General features: G+C 55.5%; 1 protein-coding gene across 2 annotated transcripts in view; it reads right to left on the reverse strand.

The window, feature by feature from the left end:
* The window catches only part of LOC137673422 (opioid-binding protein/cell adhesion molecule homolog), a 258,831-nt gene that overhangs the window by 81,582 nt on the left and 161,748 nt on the right, over positions 1–15,501 (reverse strand). The window contains exon 2 of one of the 2 annotated variants that reach the window (XM_068418195.1): positions 6,025–6,109. In XM_068418195.1, coding sequence (XP_068274296.1) covers positions 6,025–6,109 — 85 coding nt within the window. Of the gene's footprint in view, positions 1–6,024; positions 6,192–15,501 lie in introns of those variants that run through there. The other variant, XM_068418194.1, reaches the window with a different exon arrangement.

Consider the following 15,501-nt stretch of genomic DNA (forward strand, 5'->3'; position numbering starts at 1 on the left):
CGCTTGGAACTATTTCTGGCTAGCAGAGCTCGAACGCTTCGTGTGGGGCTTGGCTTTCTGCGAGGCGAGAGGACCTTCCCGGCGCTGGCATCCCGGCCCCTGGAGAGGTGACGGAGTGACTCCTCCTCTCACTGCAGAGCCAGACCAGCTCGCTGCGCTCCCCAAACAAGGCTTTTCTGAAGCAAAACCCCAGTGCTCTGGTTATTGTCTCTGTGCCAGCAGGACTCCAGCTCTCTGCTGCTCAAGGCCAGTCCTACACCCACGGCAAAGCCTCTCTTGCCTTGGCAGGAGAGGCGTTGGCACAAGCAGCAGCAAAAGCCTCGCTGGCTGGGGGCGAGCTCCCCAAAGCCAGCCCGAATCTCCCCCTTGTGCAGCAGGACAGCACTCCTGAGCAGGGGGCAACCAGCCTCTCCCCGTACAACCCAAAACAGGCACCCCACACAAACCAGCAAGCCCTACCTTGACCCCGATGGAGACCGAGATTCATCCCCCAGCAAGGACACCAGGACTCAAAACTCCCTCCAGCATCTTATGAGGAGCTGCCAAGGGACCTGGGGGTGTTTAGTCTAGAGAAAAGGAGGCTGAGGGGAGACCTTATTGCTGTCTACAACTACCTGAAAGGAGGGTGTAGGGTGTAGTGAGGACAGTGTTAGTCTCTTCTCCCAGGTAACAGAATCACAGAATCAGTCAGGTTGGAATAGACCTCTGGGATCGAGTCCAACCATTGCCCTGACACCACCATGGCAACTAGACCAGGGCACTAAGTGCCATGTCCAGTCTTTTCTTAAACCCCTCCAGAGATGGTGACTCCACCACCTCCCTGGGCAGCCCCTTCCAATGGCTAATGACCCTTGCTGAGAAGAAATGCTTCCTGATGTCCAACCTGAACCTCCCCTGGCAAAGCTTGAGGCTGCGTCCTCTTGTCCCATCGCTAGTTGCCTGGGAGAAGAGGCCGACTCCCACTGCGCTACAACATCCCTTCAGGTAGTTGTAGACTGAACAACTAACAAGCGATAGGACAAGAGGAAACAGCCTGAAGTTGCACCAGGGAAGGTTTAGATTGGAGATCAGGAACAATTTCTACACAGAAAGGGTTGTCAAGCACTGGAACAGGCTGCCCAGGGCAGTGGTGGAGTCCCCATGCCTGGGGGGATTTAAAAGCCTTGTAGATGTGGTGCTGAGGGACATGGGTTAGTGGTGGCCTTGGCAGTGCTGGGTTAACGGTTGGACTCGATGATCTTAAAGGTCCTTTCAACCAAAATCTATGATTCTATTTCCTCCCTTGACGCTACGGAGGGCAACGGCACGGCGGGGACTGCAAGGTGCGACCACAGAGTTTGGGCACCCAGGTACCATCTGCACTTGGGCAACAGCACCTGCCTCCCTGCAAGGGGCTGGGGTGGAAGGAGCCCTCCCGCAACCCCTCGACCTTTCCCCAACCGCCCTTCCAACGGCTGCGATATTACAGTGAAATTAGCGGGCACTGTAATTATAACTATGAGGAGCAGATAAGACAAGTTAAATACCAGCTACCTAGGGAGAAATTATTACGCCAGCCAGGAGGATCCAAATGCCAGAATCCATGGCTGTAATTTCCCTGAGTCGCCAATTACAGCTCCGCCACGCAGCGAGCTCTACCTTGGAAACGGCAGGTATATATTTAGCTGCTCCAGAAAACTTTTTGGGGAGGGAGGGGGCAGCGATGGAGCGAGTCCTCGCTAATCTGCTCTTCGCTAATCCCCACGCTTTTAGCATTTGCACACACAAAAAAAAAAAGCGACAACTCTCTGCCCGCTTCTCAGCAAGGATTTAAGAGCAGAGACGTGGCTGCATTAACGCTTCTTTTCTCTGCCGGGTACCGCGGTTGCACGTCGCGGGGCAGCGGGTGAGTGTCACAACCCCCATTAGCAGGTGGGTAAACTGAGGGCTGGTGGTTTGAGTGAGAAAAGGCAAAAAAAAAATCGGATTTCCCGACTTGCCAGACCTATGCCCAGAGACTGTGGTCCTGCCGCCTGCTCCCACTGGTTGTATTTTACCGAGGCCTCGTCAAGCGCTGGGAAACTGAGGTAGATTATTACACGCACACACACACACAGAGGAAAAAAAGCAGCATTGTCAGAAATAATTAAAACCATAATTGCAAAAATAAATGGAAGAACGGCATCTCACGATGTTTTATTCCGGCTTTTTGTTTTTAATTGGAATTGTTCTCGTAGTCGCTAATTGACAAAATACAGCCAGCCGCAGAGTCTTGGATGTGAGTGAGCAAAGCTACCCTGGTCTTTTGGTCTCCTTCATGGACAAGCAATGGGGCAGGCCACAGGCTTGCCAGAGCGAGTAGAAAGGCGGAGAGGGATTGTATTGTACAACGTTTCTTGTACAATCTTAGCACCATCTATGAACACTCATTTCTTCTAATCGTCACTGATAAACAACTGCTGTTGGCTCCATTTTACAGATGGGGAAACTGAGGCAGAGAACAACAAAGGGGCCTCCTCGAGTCCTGGTGACCCTGCGGCGACAACCAAGGAGAAAACCCGGCACACCCTGTCTCCCCCGCTGCTGAAACACACTCTCTTTGCCAACAAAAAATAAAGCACCAATATTTCTTAAATAAAACTATAAAGCCTTGAAATTTTGAGCAGCTGCTGGTTTATGTCTTTATGAACTCTACTGATGCCTGTTACAAAGGTCGGTTTGCTGGCGGCACAAGCGATACGATCTCGTTTACTCCACAGCCCCATTTTAACCCCGTTTGAATCCTTGCCACGGCAGCGGCGTTACCTGCGGTCCAGCCGCCGCCCGCATCACCTCTGCACCCCGGCAGCCCTCCGCCATGGCGAAGATGCTTCCACCGCTGCAACGCAGCTGGGATACAACACAGCCCAAGGCTTCCAGCTGGCGTCAGCCCACTGGGATTGTTGACCGTGCTGGGGACCTGCCAGCGATGCCCCCGTGGCAACCGAGGGGATGGCTGCCCGTGCCCCGCGGCTCGCAGGGCACGCATCCAAGAAGCATCGTGAGTAGAAAGCTGAGACTCCATGGCACTCTTCCCAAAAGCAGGGACTTAATGCATGTCTCCACATCAAATCCCAGCTGGGAAATTAAAAAGTGACCTTTTTCAACCTCCCTGTCCATTACCAGTGTGCTCCTTGTTCTGTTGCGTGTCCCAAACTGGTGCATAACACAGGTTACTGCTGCCATCTAAACACCTGCCCCGCTTCACAGCAGAAGGTTTTGTATCTCAGGGTCAGGTAAGAGGCAGCTTGATTTTCTTTTTAATAGTACACAGAGAATTTGCAAACTGCCTTGAGCTCCCCAGAGAGGAAAGGTGCATGACTGTTACAGGAATTGTTTGTTCTTATAATAAAAAGTAGTGAGTTATCACCAGTCTCTGCTTAAAACAGGGGAATAACTTGCTGCTGATCTAAGATGACCCAGAAGTTGCCTGTAGATGGAGCCTGATTTTCTGCAAGGATTACGCCGAGCCTCCCTCAGAAAAAGGGTGGAGAGCTGGAAATGGAAGGGCCCAAAATCCAATACAGGAAAACCACAACCAGCCTGAAAAGCCTCCAGGTTTCCTCCACCGCTAGCATGTGGTTCAGCTCTCTAACATCTCCTGTCTGCAACACAACGCGTGGTTAAAGAGCTGGTCTTGGAAAGCAAAGAGCTGCCACCAGCCCCGCCGAAGCCAGGGAGACTCGCAGGCTCAGCCCAACTCACAGCCAGACAGCAGCCCCGGATGAAGCAGGATGGGAGAGGACCTGGCCCCTCCAGAACCAGCAGGATCGGGGCTAATTCTGCAAGTGCAACGAGCTGGAATTATGGGTCTCAGTTTCTCAAGGCCCAACTCCTCAGTTTGAGCCCCAAGGAGGACAGCAGAGGACACCACATCTGCTCCCACTGTGGGCGCATAGACCATTTGCCAGGAGAAAAACCCCATCAGGGGTCCCACGCTAGACATCTACCACAAGCATCACCCACACGGGAAGACTGCCCAGGGCAGTCTCCCCTCCTTGGCTCTCCGTAGGGTATCGCAGCCTGCAAATAAATACCAGCCACATCCTCGAGACGCTGCACTGGAGAGGCTGGGCAGGAGCAGATGCCAAGGGGTAGAGAACAAGTGGTTTTGGGGCAGGGGCTTCCTCTAAGTGCCAGCACTCTGAGTCCCACTGGGGGACGCAGAGTTTCTTACAGCAAGGCTAAAACACCCCACAGCTCCGGCGCTGGCTGCTTCACAAACATCCCCTCTCGCAAACAGCACAGAAAAGAGGTCAGAAGCTTAAACAAAAACCAAGGAGATCCAAGTCAGCCCTCTGCTGGCAGCAGGCTCGGCCAGGGCTGCGGGGCTCCCCGGGGAAGGGGCTCAGCCCCCCGCACAGCTCACCCACCCTGCTCTGACCTCCACGAGCATCGCCTCGGAGAGCCCCGAACTCCACACTTCACCGGGGAGACTAATTCAGAAAGCGAGGAGAAGAGCACCAAGGCCAAAGGCACGTCCCGAGGGGGTTGTCTTCCCTTCTTTAAACTGCCTTGCTCACTCCAGCTCAGGTTAATCATCATTGCTGTTCAATTATGAAGAGCACAAGGAAACGTGCCCTCTGCTCTCCCGCTGTGCGCGGCCCCCAGTTGCGTGGGGTGATGACAAGCGTGTCTCAGCAGGTCCCTGGCCGGGACCGAGGAACAGGAATGTGCCCAGCACAGGCAACATCCCAAAGTCCGTGCTGGGAGGCAGGCAGACCAGCCACCAACGCCTCTCTCAGCAGCACACACCTCGAGCCGGAGCCTGTTTCCCACCACCACATTACGCACCAAACATTTTCCCCTCTACAAAGACCACCCCGGCCACGGAAAGGCTGCCTGACCCCCGTTGCCTCCGCCACCCGGGTGAGCGGAGCAGCCTCTGCTCAAACCCACCCGAGCTCCTCCATCCCTGCGAGGGCTCAGCTGCTAACGGAGAGCACGACACGCTCTGCTCGCTCGTGCCATCCCCGTGCCTGGCTTCGGGAAGAGCAGCTGCTCTCTGCTGCAGCCCTGCTCCTCCAGGTCTGAGCGAGGGAGCAGCCAGCCTCGCGCGGGAGGCACACGCCGCTCGCTATTGCAGAGAAAGCAGCAGACTAACTCCTTCAGGCTCACGCCCCACCGTCCCCTGTGCTCCTTCCCCAAGTCCCAGGGTTGTTGCCCAGCAGGATTAAACCCGCTCAGGTCCTCCCTGAAGCACGTACAGCACGACCCAAAGCCCCAGACGCCAGCTGACTCCCCGCCGCCCTCCCAAACTGCTATCTGCTCATCTGGCCATGCTGCCGCGATGCCTGTTGAGAGCCGCTACCCTACACGGGCAATGCGCCACGTACACCTGTAACTCATTCAGGGAATAAAAAGGGACACTCGGCTCTATTGTGCAGCGTAAAAGTGGCCCATCTGCATAGAAGCTGCCTGCATTTCTCCTCCAGCAAACAGCGTAAGGTAAAACATCCATCAGGATTCATAAGATGCACCCCTGGAGTAAAAGATTGATTTGATATTAACAGAATCGTGCAGAGACTATAAAGTGATCAAGGCGAAACACTGACACCTCGGAGGCATCGCAGCCCTGCCGGCAATGCAGGCTGGCAGCGGCGCGGGCAGTGCGGACCCCCCCTCCCCTCCCACATGGGCACACGCACCGAGACAACTTTGGGAGCGTCAGGCAGCGCTAACTCACCGTCTGCCACCTCAGCCCCTTTGGCAGCTCCTCGGCTGGCACCCGCAGCCCCCAGCCAGCACCGACGGGAGGCTGCCAGCCCCGCGCTGCAGCCTCACTCCCCGCTGCACAACACCAGCACATCGGCCCCCCCTGAAACCGCTCCGTCGGGGTGGCCCCTGCCACGATGGGGACGAGCCCCTGGGACACATGCAAAGTCTCCAGCTGGTGTCAGGACCCTCCGGCAGCCCCGCTCGGCGCACAGCATCCCCCGAGAGCCGCAACCAGGACCCCCCCCGCCCCCCGATAACCCCCAAAGGCAGAAATCCAGCTGCTCCTACCTGAGCGTGGCACTCTCCCCTTGCCGCACTGTCACGTTGTCCATAGCTTTGGGGAAGGTGGCATCTCCGCTGCGCACGGGCACTCCTGCGGGCACAAGGAAGAGCAGCCTGAGACAGAGGACGACCAGGCACCTCCAGGGCAGGGCTAAGCACCCACCGACCCCCATCCTGGGCAGCGGGGACTTTTCCAACAGGCAAAAAACACACCCGACAAGGCCACCAGGAGCGAAAAGGGGGGGGGAGAGAGAAGGGAGGGGGTGCGTGTGTGTGGGGACGGGGGGGAGCAAAACCACCCGGGCGAGCAATGCGGAGCTCCACGGAGATCAGGAGAGCCCCCGGCAAGGCAGGCTGCGAGCGCTGAGCCTGCCGAGCAGCATCGGAGGGAGTCCCGGTATCCTTGGGTGAGGGAGGAGGAGGAGGAGGAGGAGAGAAGGTGCAGAGCAAGAGATGAAGGTCACAGATGTGTGTCTGCTCGAGACGCTACTTTAAGATTCAGTTGGGCACGCGCTGCAGAGGTCTGGCATCAAAAGTTTATAACCCAAGGAGGAAACGTAAGTGTCCCTGGCAGGGAAGGGAGGGCGGCCATAAAAACAGGCTGGGGGAGCAAGCCAGGCTTGGAGTCGGGCTGTTTGCCGGCTGTCGCTCTAAAAACCCCAAAGCTCCCCAAAATGCAGATTTCTGTCGCAAGATCGCAACTTCCCCGCGGAGCTGAGCTGCAGGCGACGTCCCCACCGCCCGGACACCACGCTGAGCCCGCGACGCTCCCCAGAAGCGATCTCCGGAGGTTCCTCGGCGGGTTTTCGGGGTGGGAGGCTGCTCTGCCAGCCGCGGCTCAGCCGGAAAGCGGGGAGCAGGGGGGCGGCGGCGGCAGCAGCCCAGCGCCGCTGGCCGGCAGCATCCCCGGGCGCGCAGGCTGCCTGCCCGGGGTTGTCATGGCAGCGGCTCCAGCCCTGGCCGGTACCCGGGCTCCGCGCAGCACCCGCACAGCACCCACCGCACACGTCAGCCTTTAACCCCGACACTCTCGCAGCGCAGAGGCACCCAGGCTCCCACCCTTTCACCACCCACCACCTTTAACCATCTCCACGCCGGCTGCAGAGGGGGTTTCTCACACGCTGCGCAGCCTCACGCTCCCCGCGCACCTGCCTCGCCCCCCCCCAAACCCCCTCGCTGCATCTGTCTCTGCATCCACTTGTTGATGCGTGCAGGGCTGGGACCCTCTTTCTCCCCCGTGCCCGGGCAGCAGAGAGGGGCTGGGAGCCTGCCTGCAGCAGGGCAGCACAAACCGAGGTCCTGCCACCATGTATTTGCCCCGTGCGATGGTGTAGGCTGGAGGGGAGCTCCGGAGGATCTCCCTGCTCTGTCCCTGCTGTCCCCACTCCCTGACACAACGAGTAGGGAGCCCAAAGTCTTTCCATCCCACCAGGTACATTGGCAACAAATTTCCTCCTTTGGAGACACCCAGACACCACCACTGACCTCCTCAAAGAGCAACTGAGGGCACCAAGTCTTCGGTGACCACCCAGACACATCTGTCTCTGCCTACGAAAGAAAAGCAACCCCACGCTGCCATCTCCCCACCGTGGGCTGTACAGTTCCACGTGCCCAAGCCAAGACAGGCTGGACCTCGGTTGGGTGCCTTCCTCCAAAGGGCCTCTGCTTCTTCTACTGACTCTATCATGGGGAACCTGCCCCTTCCAGGGGCTAGAGGAGAAGCACAACAACCAGTGAAAGAGTTTTAGCTATTTTGGGACCCCAACCTCCTCCACAGACCCAAACACCGCTGTTAAAACCAATCAAGAGGTTTTGCAAGGGTTTTTCAGTGAGCCCAAGCTCAACAATCAGCACAGCAGGTCTGTCGTACATGGCAGTGGGACGCAACGAGCCTAAATACGCCGCTAGCCACGGGCTAGCACTGCAGAGATGCGTGCTGGCTGCCGGCACCAGCCATGGCTGCAGGCACCAGAGGGATGCTCACTGCAGCTTCGGTAAATAGGACAGCCTAGGGAAGCACTGAGAAAAGCAGGGCTGAATTTTCCATCAAAAAGCTCTTCAGCTGCTGAAAAGTTGGCTTAACCCCCAACGTGCAGGTCGACTGTTTCAATGCCAGGCATCCTTCGGGGGGAAGGATGAGGAGGAAGGACACCCCATCGCCTTCCCAATCTGCTCCCACCCTGGCACAGAGGAACCGTGGCTGCAGCAGCAGAAAGGAGTCAGCACAAACCCCCTGCAGCTCCCCACCAGCGAGACAGCCCGACCCCAGGGTGCTGCTGAGCCCCGTCCAGCAGCAGGGTGAGCGCCAGGGGGGAGGATGCTGTGGGGACCAGAAGCTCTGCTGGGTAAAATGGTGTTTACCCCTTGGGATAGGAAGCTGTAGACACAGAGTGGACATAGCAGAGAGCCTGCCAGAGCCGGTGCAATTCAGGAAAGGGAGATTTGAAGGGGGAACAAGTGTGTCTGCCTCAGAAAGAGCCTCTGAGGAGGCTGGAGAGACATGGCTACCTGAACAGATGTAAAGGCAGGGCAAAAACAGCTAGACAGATAGCTAAACTGGCTGCTGCAGACAGCTGGGCACGGGTAAGCATATATGGGGCAGTGGGGAGGGGAAACAGCGGGCTGGAAAGGGAATGTTATACAGAATTACATAACAGAAACCTGCCTCACCAGGGACAGCCCCAACAGCCTAAAACAGCCATGCAGGAGACTGCAGGCAGTATGTCCCAACCATGCTCACCTCGGAGGCCACTTTGGGCATCCAACAGCGGGTACAGGCAGCCAGAGCAGCCTCTCCTGCCCAGGTCTTCTGGGCCAGCCCATCACAAATACCTCCCAGTCCCACCACTCTGGTTAACGTGACGTCCTGAGTGAGAGCGCTGGCATCAAGTGAGGGAGCGAGCTGGGACATGCGAGAGAAAAGGGCAAGGGAAAAAGAACTCGAAATCCAGGAGGCTACAGAATCTGGATGCAAACACAAAGTCAGCAGACACAAAAGCAGAGCCACCTCCATACCTAGACAGTTTGCAGACCTCAGGTTGTACGGGGTACTCATGCGAGTGGCTTCAGTTCAGGACCACGTCTAAAAATATCACCTAGCTGAGAGGGACTCGGAGGCTGGCACAGGCCCCGGGGGCATCAGGCATATGGCAGTGGCAGATCCTGCTCCTCACGGTGACGTTAACAAGCCCTGACCTTCTCTCATCATCCCAGAGGCTCAGAAAGAAACTGAGACTGCAAGGACGAGTCCTTCCACCTCCCCGTCTCTCGCCTCCCAGCCGATTGTCAATCTCGGCTTTTATTAGTGGTGCAGTTTGGCCTCCATCTCCCTCGGAGATTTCTCCCTCGTTGCTCTAATCAGGAGCTTGCAAATGTCAAGAGTACAGGCCTGGAAGTAATTAGTGAGGGACCAGAGCCCGGGGGCCACGGAGCGGCTCGGCGGCAGCGCGGCTCCGGCACCGCGCTGGGGAGCAGCCTGCAGCTGCCGGGACCTACGGGCGGCCGCCCTGGATTTTACTCTCCAGCCTCGCTGCTGTTCACGGATTATTTTCCCTTTCTCCACACAGCTCGGGGTATGCTGAGATGCTCCCTGTGCAGCAGGGAGGGAGTCCAGCTCCCTTGAGATGAGCAGCAGCAAGTGATAGGGAGATCAATGATACTGGGACCCTGTGTACCTGGGTCACCTCCCCGCTCACGAGCACCCTTCGGGACACTGCCTCTTCCAAAAGAGCTCCAAAGACTATCTCAAACTCCTTTTAAACAAGACACAGATATTCACAGCCTACGGCCTTCCCACAGGCATCCTGCCTGGGTAGGGGAACGCTATGAAGGTGCGCTTCACCCCAGGACAGCATTTTCTCCCATGGTGGGCACAACAAATCACAATGTCCTTGTCAAAGGGGAAAGCACAGTCCTCAGCAGGCAAAGAAAACTAAACCTGAAGGCAAAGCCAATGGGAAATAGCGCTCTCCCCTTTTTTTCTTTTCCTGAGATGAACTTTGGTGTCTCTAAGCCATTCAGCGTTGTTCGCAACTGAATGGGTTAAAGCTGCACCCAGGAAAGCAAAACCCAGCAGAGCTGTAGGGAAGAGCAGTCCTTGGAGGACCTGGGCTTGTTTAATCAAAGAGCTGATCCTTGCTGGCAGGGATTCGCCCGCCAGCACCGGTGGAAGTGGAAGTTCTCCAGATCTCCCTCTGGAAATCCCAGACAAGCTTGTTCAAAGACGCCAGCTCCTCGCCAGTCCCCGCCTTGCTGCTCAGCGCTTCCCGAAAACGGGGCTCTTTTAAGGCATCTCTCTCCTGGGGCATGTGAAATTTCTAATCCTGAACATCTTGGCCGCTCTATCTGGCCAAGATGTCTGTAACACCTCCGCGGCGCGCAGAGCGAGCTGTGTTTTGTTGGTACCTGCCTCGTACAGATGGCATCTGGGCTCGGGGCTATAAGATTTTTAACTAATATCTTGCTGCACTACTATCCCCTCCTCCCTTTTCTCCCACCTCCTCTTTTCTCTCCCTCCTTCTCTCCATCTGTCCCCTACTCCCTCTCTTCTCCACCTTTTCTCTTGCACACTTGCAGCTGCTAATTTTTACCCAGCATATTTGGCAATCCTTCCCGACACCTCTTCCCCCACACCTCGCCACCCTGCTTCTCGCTGCCGAATATTCTTGTTTCTTCACCCAAAAGCCAGTACAGTGAGCACCGTGCACGGGTAGGAGGAGAACGCACCCCCCATGCAAAGCAGAACAGGAGAGAAAAACCACATCTCACAGCCCCAGGATAAAGCTGAGCATCTGCCGGCGCGTGGGAGCGGGGGTACAGCCGAGCATCACCCCCTTCCCAGGACGAAAACCTTAGGAAAGCCCTTCACAGCTGGATCGACCGCTGCCTACCCGATGGCACACGCTCAGCTCTCCCCCTCCATCACCCCTGCCTCTCTCCGCCAGAATTTATTTATCCCACTTAATTTTTCCACTTGTTTTATCTTGTTTTATCTTCACACTAAATCAGGCTCTCTCTCCGCAAACCGAACTTTTATTTTCCGTGCTGTTACATTTAATGCATTTTATCGCATGAATTTAGCAAAAAAAAAACCCGCTGAGGTAATTGTGGGAAAAAAACCCCAGCGTATTCTTCAAATTGATTGCCGTGTTTGAGCTCGCCTGGGCAGAAAATGCAAACTCAAGCCTCGTGCTCCTCGCTAACACCCAACTGGTTTAGCAGTCAATGTCCAGGCAGCCCCTCCGACACCATCCTCGTACCCTAAAAGCAAACACAAATCCTCCCCACTTCCATAAAACCCTTCCAAGAACACACAAACCCAGCGTGGGGTCAGCGTGGCCGCGGCAGGTCCGTGGTGCAGGAGGAGCCACGACACCCGCTCAGCGATGGCTGGGGGTTTTAAGGGGATTACTTTACCCTTAAAGCTCAGCGTGCAGCTAAAATCCCCGGAGACATATGGGTGCACTTAAACTCCATGTAAACCCGACAACCGCAATGCAAAAAGGAGGCAGCTCTGCAGACACCCACCTCGCGGAGTTAAAAGCAGCCTCCCTCATTACGCCAAATATTAAAGAGAAAGAAAAAAAAACACAACTCTGAGAACACCCTGCGCTGCTCAAAGCAAACCCCGGAGGGGCTGGGACACCCCGGGACAGCAGAACCGTGCGGAGCTGTCACAGCGTCGCCCGAGAAGCGTGAAAGGTGAGGATTGCATTTTCCAGCAGCATTTCTGACAACAACCCAGGATTTTTTTTTAATGATTTTTTTTTCTAAGGAAAGCAAAATGTTAAGATTTTCTTTGCGATGCCAAGAGGTTTTTTATTGCCATTCCTGCTGGTATTTAGTGCATTTGGGCAAGTTTTCAACTCCTGTGCGGTCTTTCCCTTAAAACCCAACTCTCGTGGGCAGGGGCAGGAGGGAGAGATTACAGACACGCGACATTTTCCTTCCTTACCAAACCATTTCCATATCAAAACACGCCAAAGTTCAGCCTGTTTCACAGAGGACGTTGTCTTGCAAAAGAAAAAATTGCCAAACAGCACAAGGCAAACCCCACCGCACTGCACAGTCCCCGCCGGCATCCCTCAGAGATGCCTCCAGGAGCCCGTTCCCAAATCTCCCCCATCCCTGGGAAGCAGAGGGAAAAACCAGACCAGGGCCAAAAGGAGGGAATTAAAGAAGAGAAAAGTGCAGGGTGCAGGAGTACCTTCAGCTGGGCTTCCTCGGGGTCCCTGGGCCAAGGAGGGGTGTCTGCAGTCACCTGTGGGAAAGGGGAGGGAGGCAGCCTGGCTCCACCTCCGCATGGCTTTGCCCCGTGTGCAGGATGAAACCAAACCCCCTTTGGACAGTGAGCAGCAATTAAAATCCTGCCTGCTTCGATACCACCCCAAAGGACACGGGTTTTCAATAGTGGGGTTGCTCAGGGGAACGTTGCTTCAGGGAGGAAGAAGGGAGCAACCAGGAGGTGGCCTTGCACAGGATGGTGGTCTCCAACTGAGGACACTGGCCACCCCAGAGTCCAAGGGACCAGGAGCACGGACAGGCCTGAAGGCACCTCTGAGATGGAGCAGTTAAAGATGTGCAGATGGGAACTAGCTCTGACAGCAAAGGAGCCAGGCTGGGTTTGACGTGGTTTCTCCATCATCAGTACCACATTCATGTACCACCTAATGACTTCTCACTAGGACAAGGGGTGGAGGCACAGTCACATGCCCAAATCAGTCCAGGAGCAGGAGAAACACCAGAAAAGGGGACCTGGACCGCAGACGGCTCAGCATTGCTGAGCCAGGGCACGCAATGTGCCTTTGAGTCTTGCCCACCGTTACAGACTAGGAATGGAAAACAGGACCTGGGATTTACTCCTGTGTCTACCCCGGTCTCACCGTGACCGCGGGCAAGGCAGTGAGCCCCTTGGAGCCCCTCAGCTCCCCCCACCTGCCAAGGCAAGCAGGAACATTTCTTCCCTCTCCTGGGAGCATTACAGATTTCATAGACGCTTGCAAAGTGTTTTGTGAGCTCTTAACTGAACAAATAAAAGAACAAATAAACAGTTCGCACATCGCTTTGTTTATCCTATTCCTAAATACGAAGCCACCGTGTAGCCTCTGGGCTTATTTACAAAAATACAGAGACGTAGAAATGATCAGAGAACGGTTGTGCCACCTACGCTAGATGCTGGGAGAGGGAAACACCATGCTCTTGGCTGTCCTGGGAGGCTCAGAAATGGTGCCTCCAGCACACATTTAGAAGGTGAAAGAGAGGAAAATCCTTCCTATCCGTTCTCCTCAGCGTGCACTGATATTTTTCACACGTGGATGACACAAGAGCCAGCCACCACGGAGCCGGCTGGGCCAACACAACCTACTGCCATGCTCGGAGGCAGGAGGACCAGGTGGGCAGCAAACCCATCCCCGCCTGACCGCACACCCTGGAGCCCTGCACAGCCCCGCTCCCACGCAGGGCAGCAGGGTCTGCTGCCTCAGACCTGCTTCGCTACGGGCAGAGTGGCCAAGACACCGAGATTTAAAGATAAAGAGGGAGGGAGGAAGAGAAAAACACGGCTGCAAGTCCCGGGAGAAATAAAAATTCTCAGTATTTTCAGTCTTTCCTCTCTGCGGCCAGTGCAGATGATGTTTTTTCACCTTTGAAATTCTCGCTTCTAAGGGCTGAAGCGAGGGGAAAAAAATCATTAGGTGAGGGAAGGGTCTGGGTTCCTGCAAGCTTTGGGAAACTTCCCCGGGAGTTTGTTTTGAGCTGTGGGTAAATGCCAGTGCAGGTCCCACGCTGTCTGAACCAGCCTGTCTCCTCCGTGCACGTCTCGCTGCTGATATATTCCCAGCGGTATCGGGCACGACGAGATAAACATTCAAGTTGCAGAGCTGGGGTGGGGATGTGAACATCTCCATCTTCCTAGGTCAGTTTTAATTCCTCTTTCAGAGTCAGCCTGGCCTGAGCCATTCACTTCTGACTCCAACCCAATTCTCTTCAAAGCCTGTCTGGATGCTGGGATTAAAATCTAGGTTTGCAGCAAACAAAACTGAGCACACTTTATGAGCAAGAGTAACCTTGGGGGAGGGTTTGACTGCGGTTTCAAAGGCTGAGCAAGGCTTCTGTACACAGCACTGACTCAGTTCTGCTCGCTGTCAGCAATCCCTGCTATCTCCAGGTTGCTGACAACCCGGCAATCTCCGATACCGCAGTAGGGAAACAACCTGCAAACTGCAAAGCCCGTTATCCCGTTCTGCGGAGAGAATAACGAGGTAGGAAAAGACAGAGGAACCCGAATCATAGAATCACAGAATGGTTTGGGTTGGAAGGGACCTTAAAGACCATCCAGTTCCAACCCCCTGCCACGGGCAGGGACACCTTCCACCAGACCAGGTTGCTCCAAGCCCCATCCAACCTGGCCTTGAACACTGCCAGGGAGGGGGCAGCCACAGCTTCTCTGGGCAACCTGGGCCAGGGTCTCACCACCCTCACAGCAAAGAATTTCTTCCTAAGATCTCATCTCAATCTCCCCTCTTTCAGTTTAAAACCATTAACCCTTGTTCTATCACTCCATGCCCTTGTAAAAAGCCCCTCTCCAGCTTTCCTGTAGCCCCTTCAGGTACTGGAAGGTGTTAGAAGGTCTCCCCAAAGCCTTCTCTTCTCCAGGCTGAACAGCCCCAACTCTCTCAGCCTGTCTTCTACCTTTGGGGAAATAGAGACCTGCCCAAGGCCACCCTGGAAGCCCAGGGTCCCTCGGATGTGCACCATTCCCTATGGCCTCAGAGCATCCTAGGTTGCCACCAGGAGCTGGCTCCTCCACCAACAAACAGCCCTGAGGCCCCTTGTACCATACTCAGGGCAAAGCCCCTTTTACCCCACCAAATCAAACACGGACACACTGCTGCAAACCCATGACCGTTCCCAAACGAGCTCCCCAGGCTCGACGTGGTGGGTGCAAGACCCCAGGGTCACCCTGCGTGGGGCTCTCCACCCCCAGCTCAGAGCGTGGGACAGCAGGATGAGCCGGCCAGCTCCACCGCCCGCCCAGCCCGCATCTCCTCACGTACGCCGTTATTAAAGCCAGCGTTTGTCATGTTAAGCAGCTGTTCTAACATAAAGCAAAACTGTCAAGAAAAATACGAGCGTTGCAGATGGGCGGCATTTTCTCCCTAACTGCTTTATTTTTATTTATTTGTGGGTTGGTTTTTTTTTCCCCTCCCATCTCCTTCGCCCTTTAAAACCACCCCTGCTATCGCGGCTGGCTCCGCAAGCCACCAGCCTGATAAGCAGCCGCTCGCTCGCTTCCCCTGGACCTCGCAGGCTCCCCTATTCATTGTTGTCTCTCTGTCGCTACAAATTGGCACTTCTAAAGAGATTTCCAGGCCAGGCATTAGCCCCCTCCGGAGCCCAGCCACATAAACACACACGGTATTTGTCAAAGGAGAGGAAGGCAGTCAAGCTGTAGGGAAATTTAAGCGAGAAGGGAAGGCAGAGGAG

This window comes from Nyctibius grandis, chromosome 25, assembly GCF_013368605.1.
Source record: "Nyctibius grandis isolate bNycGra1 chromosome 25, bNycGra1.pri, whole genome shotgun sequence".
Classification (NCBI taxonomy): Eukaryota; Metazoa; Chordata; class Aves; order Nyctibiiformes; family Nyctibiidae; genus Nyctibius; species Nyctibius grandis.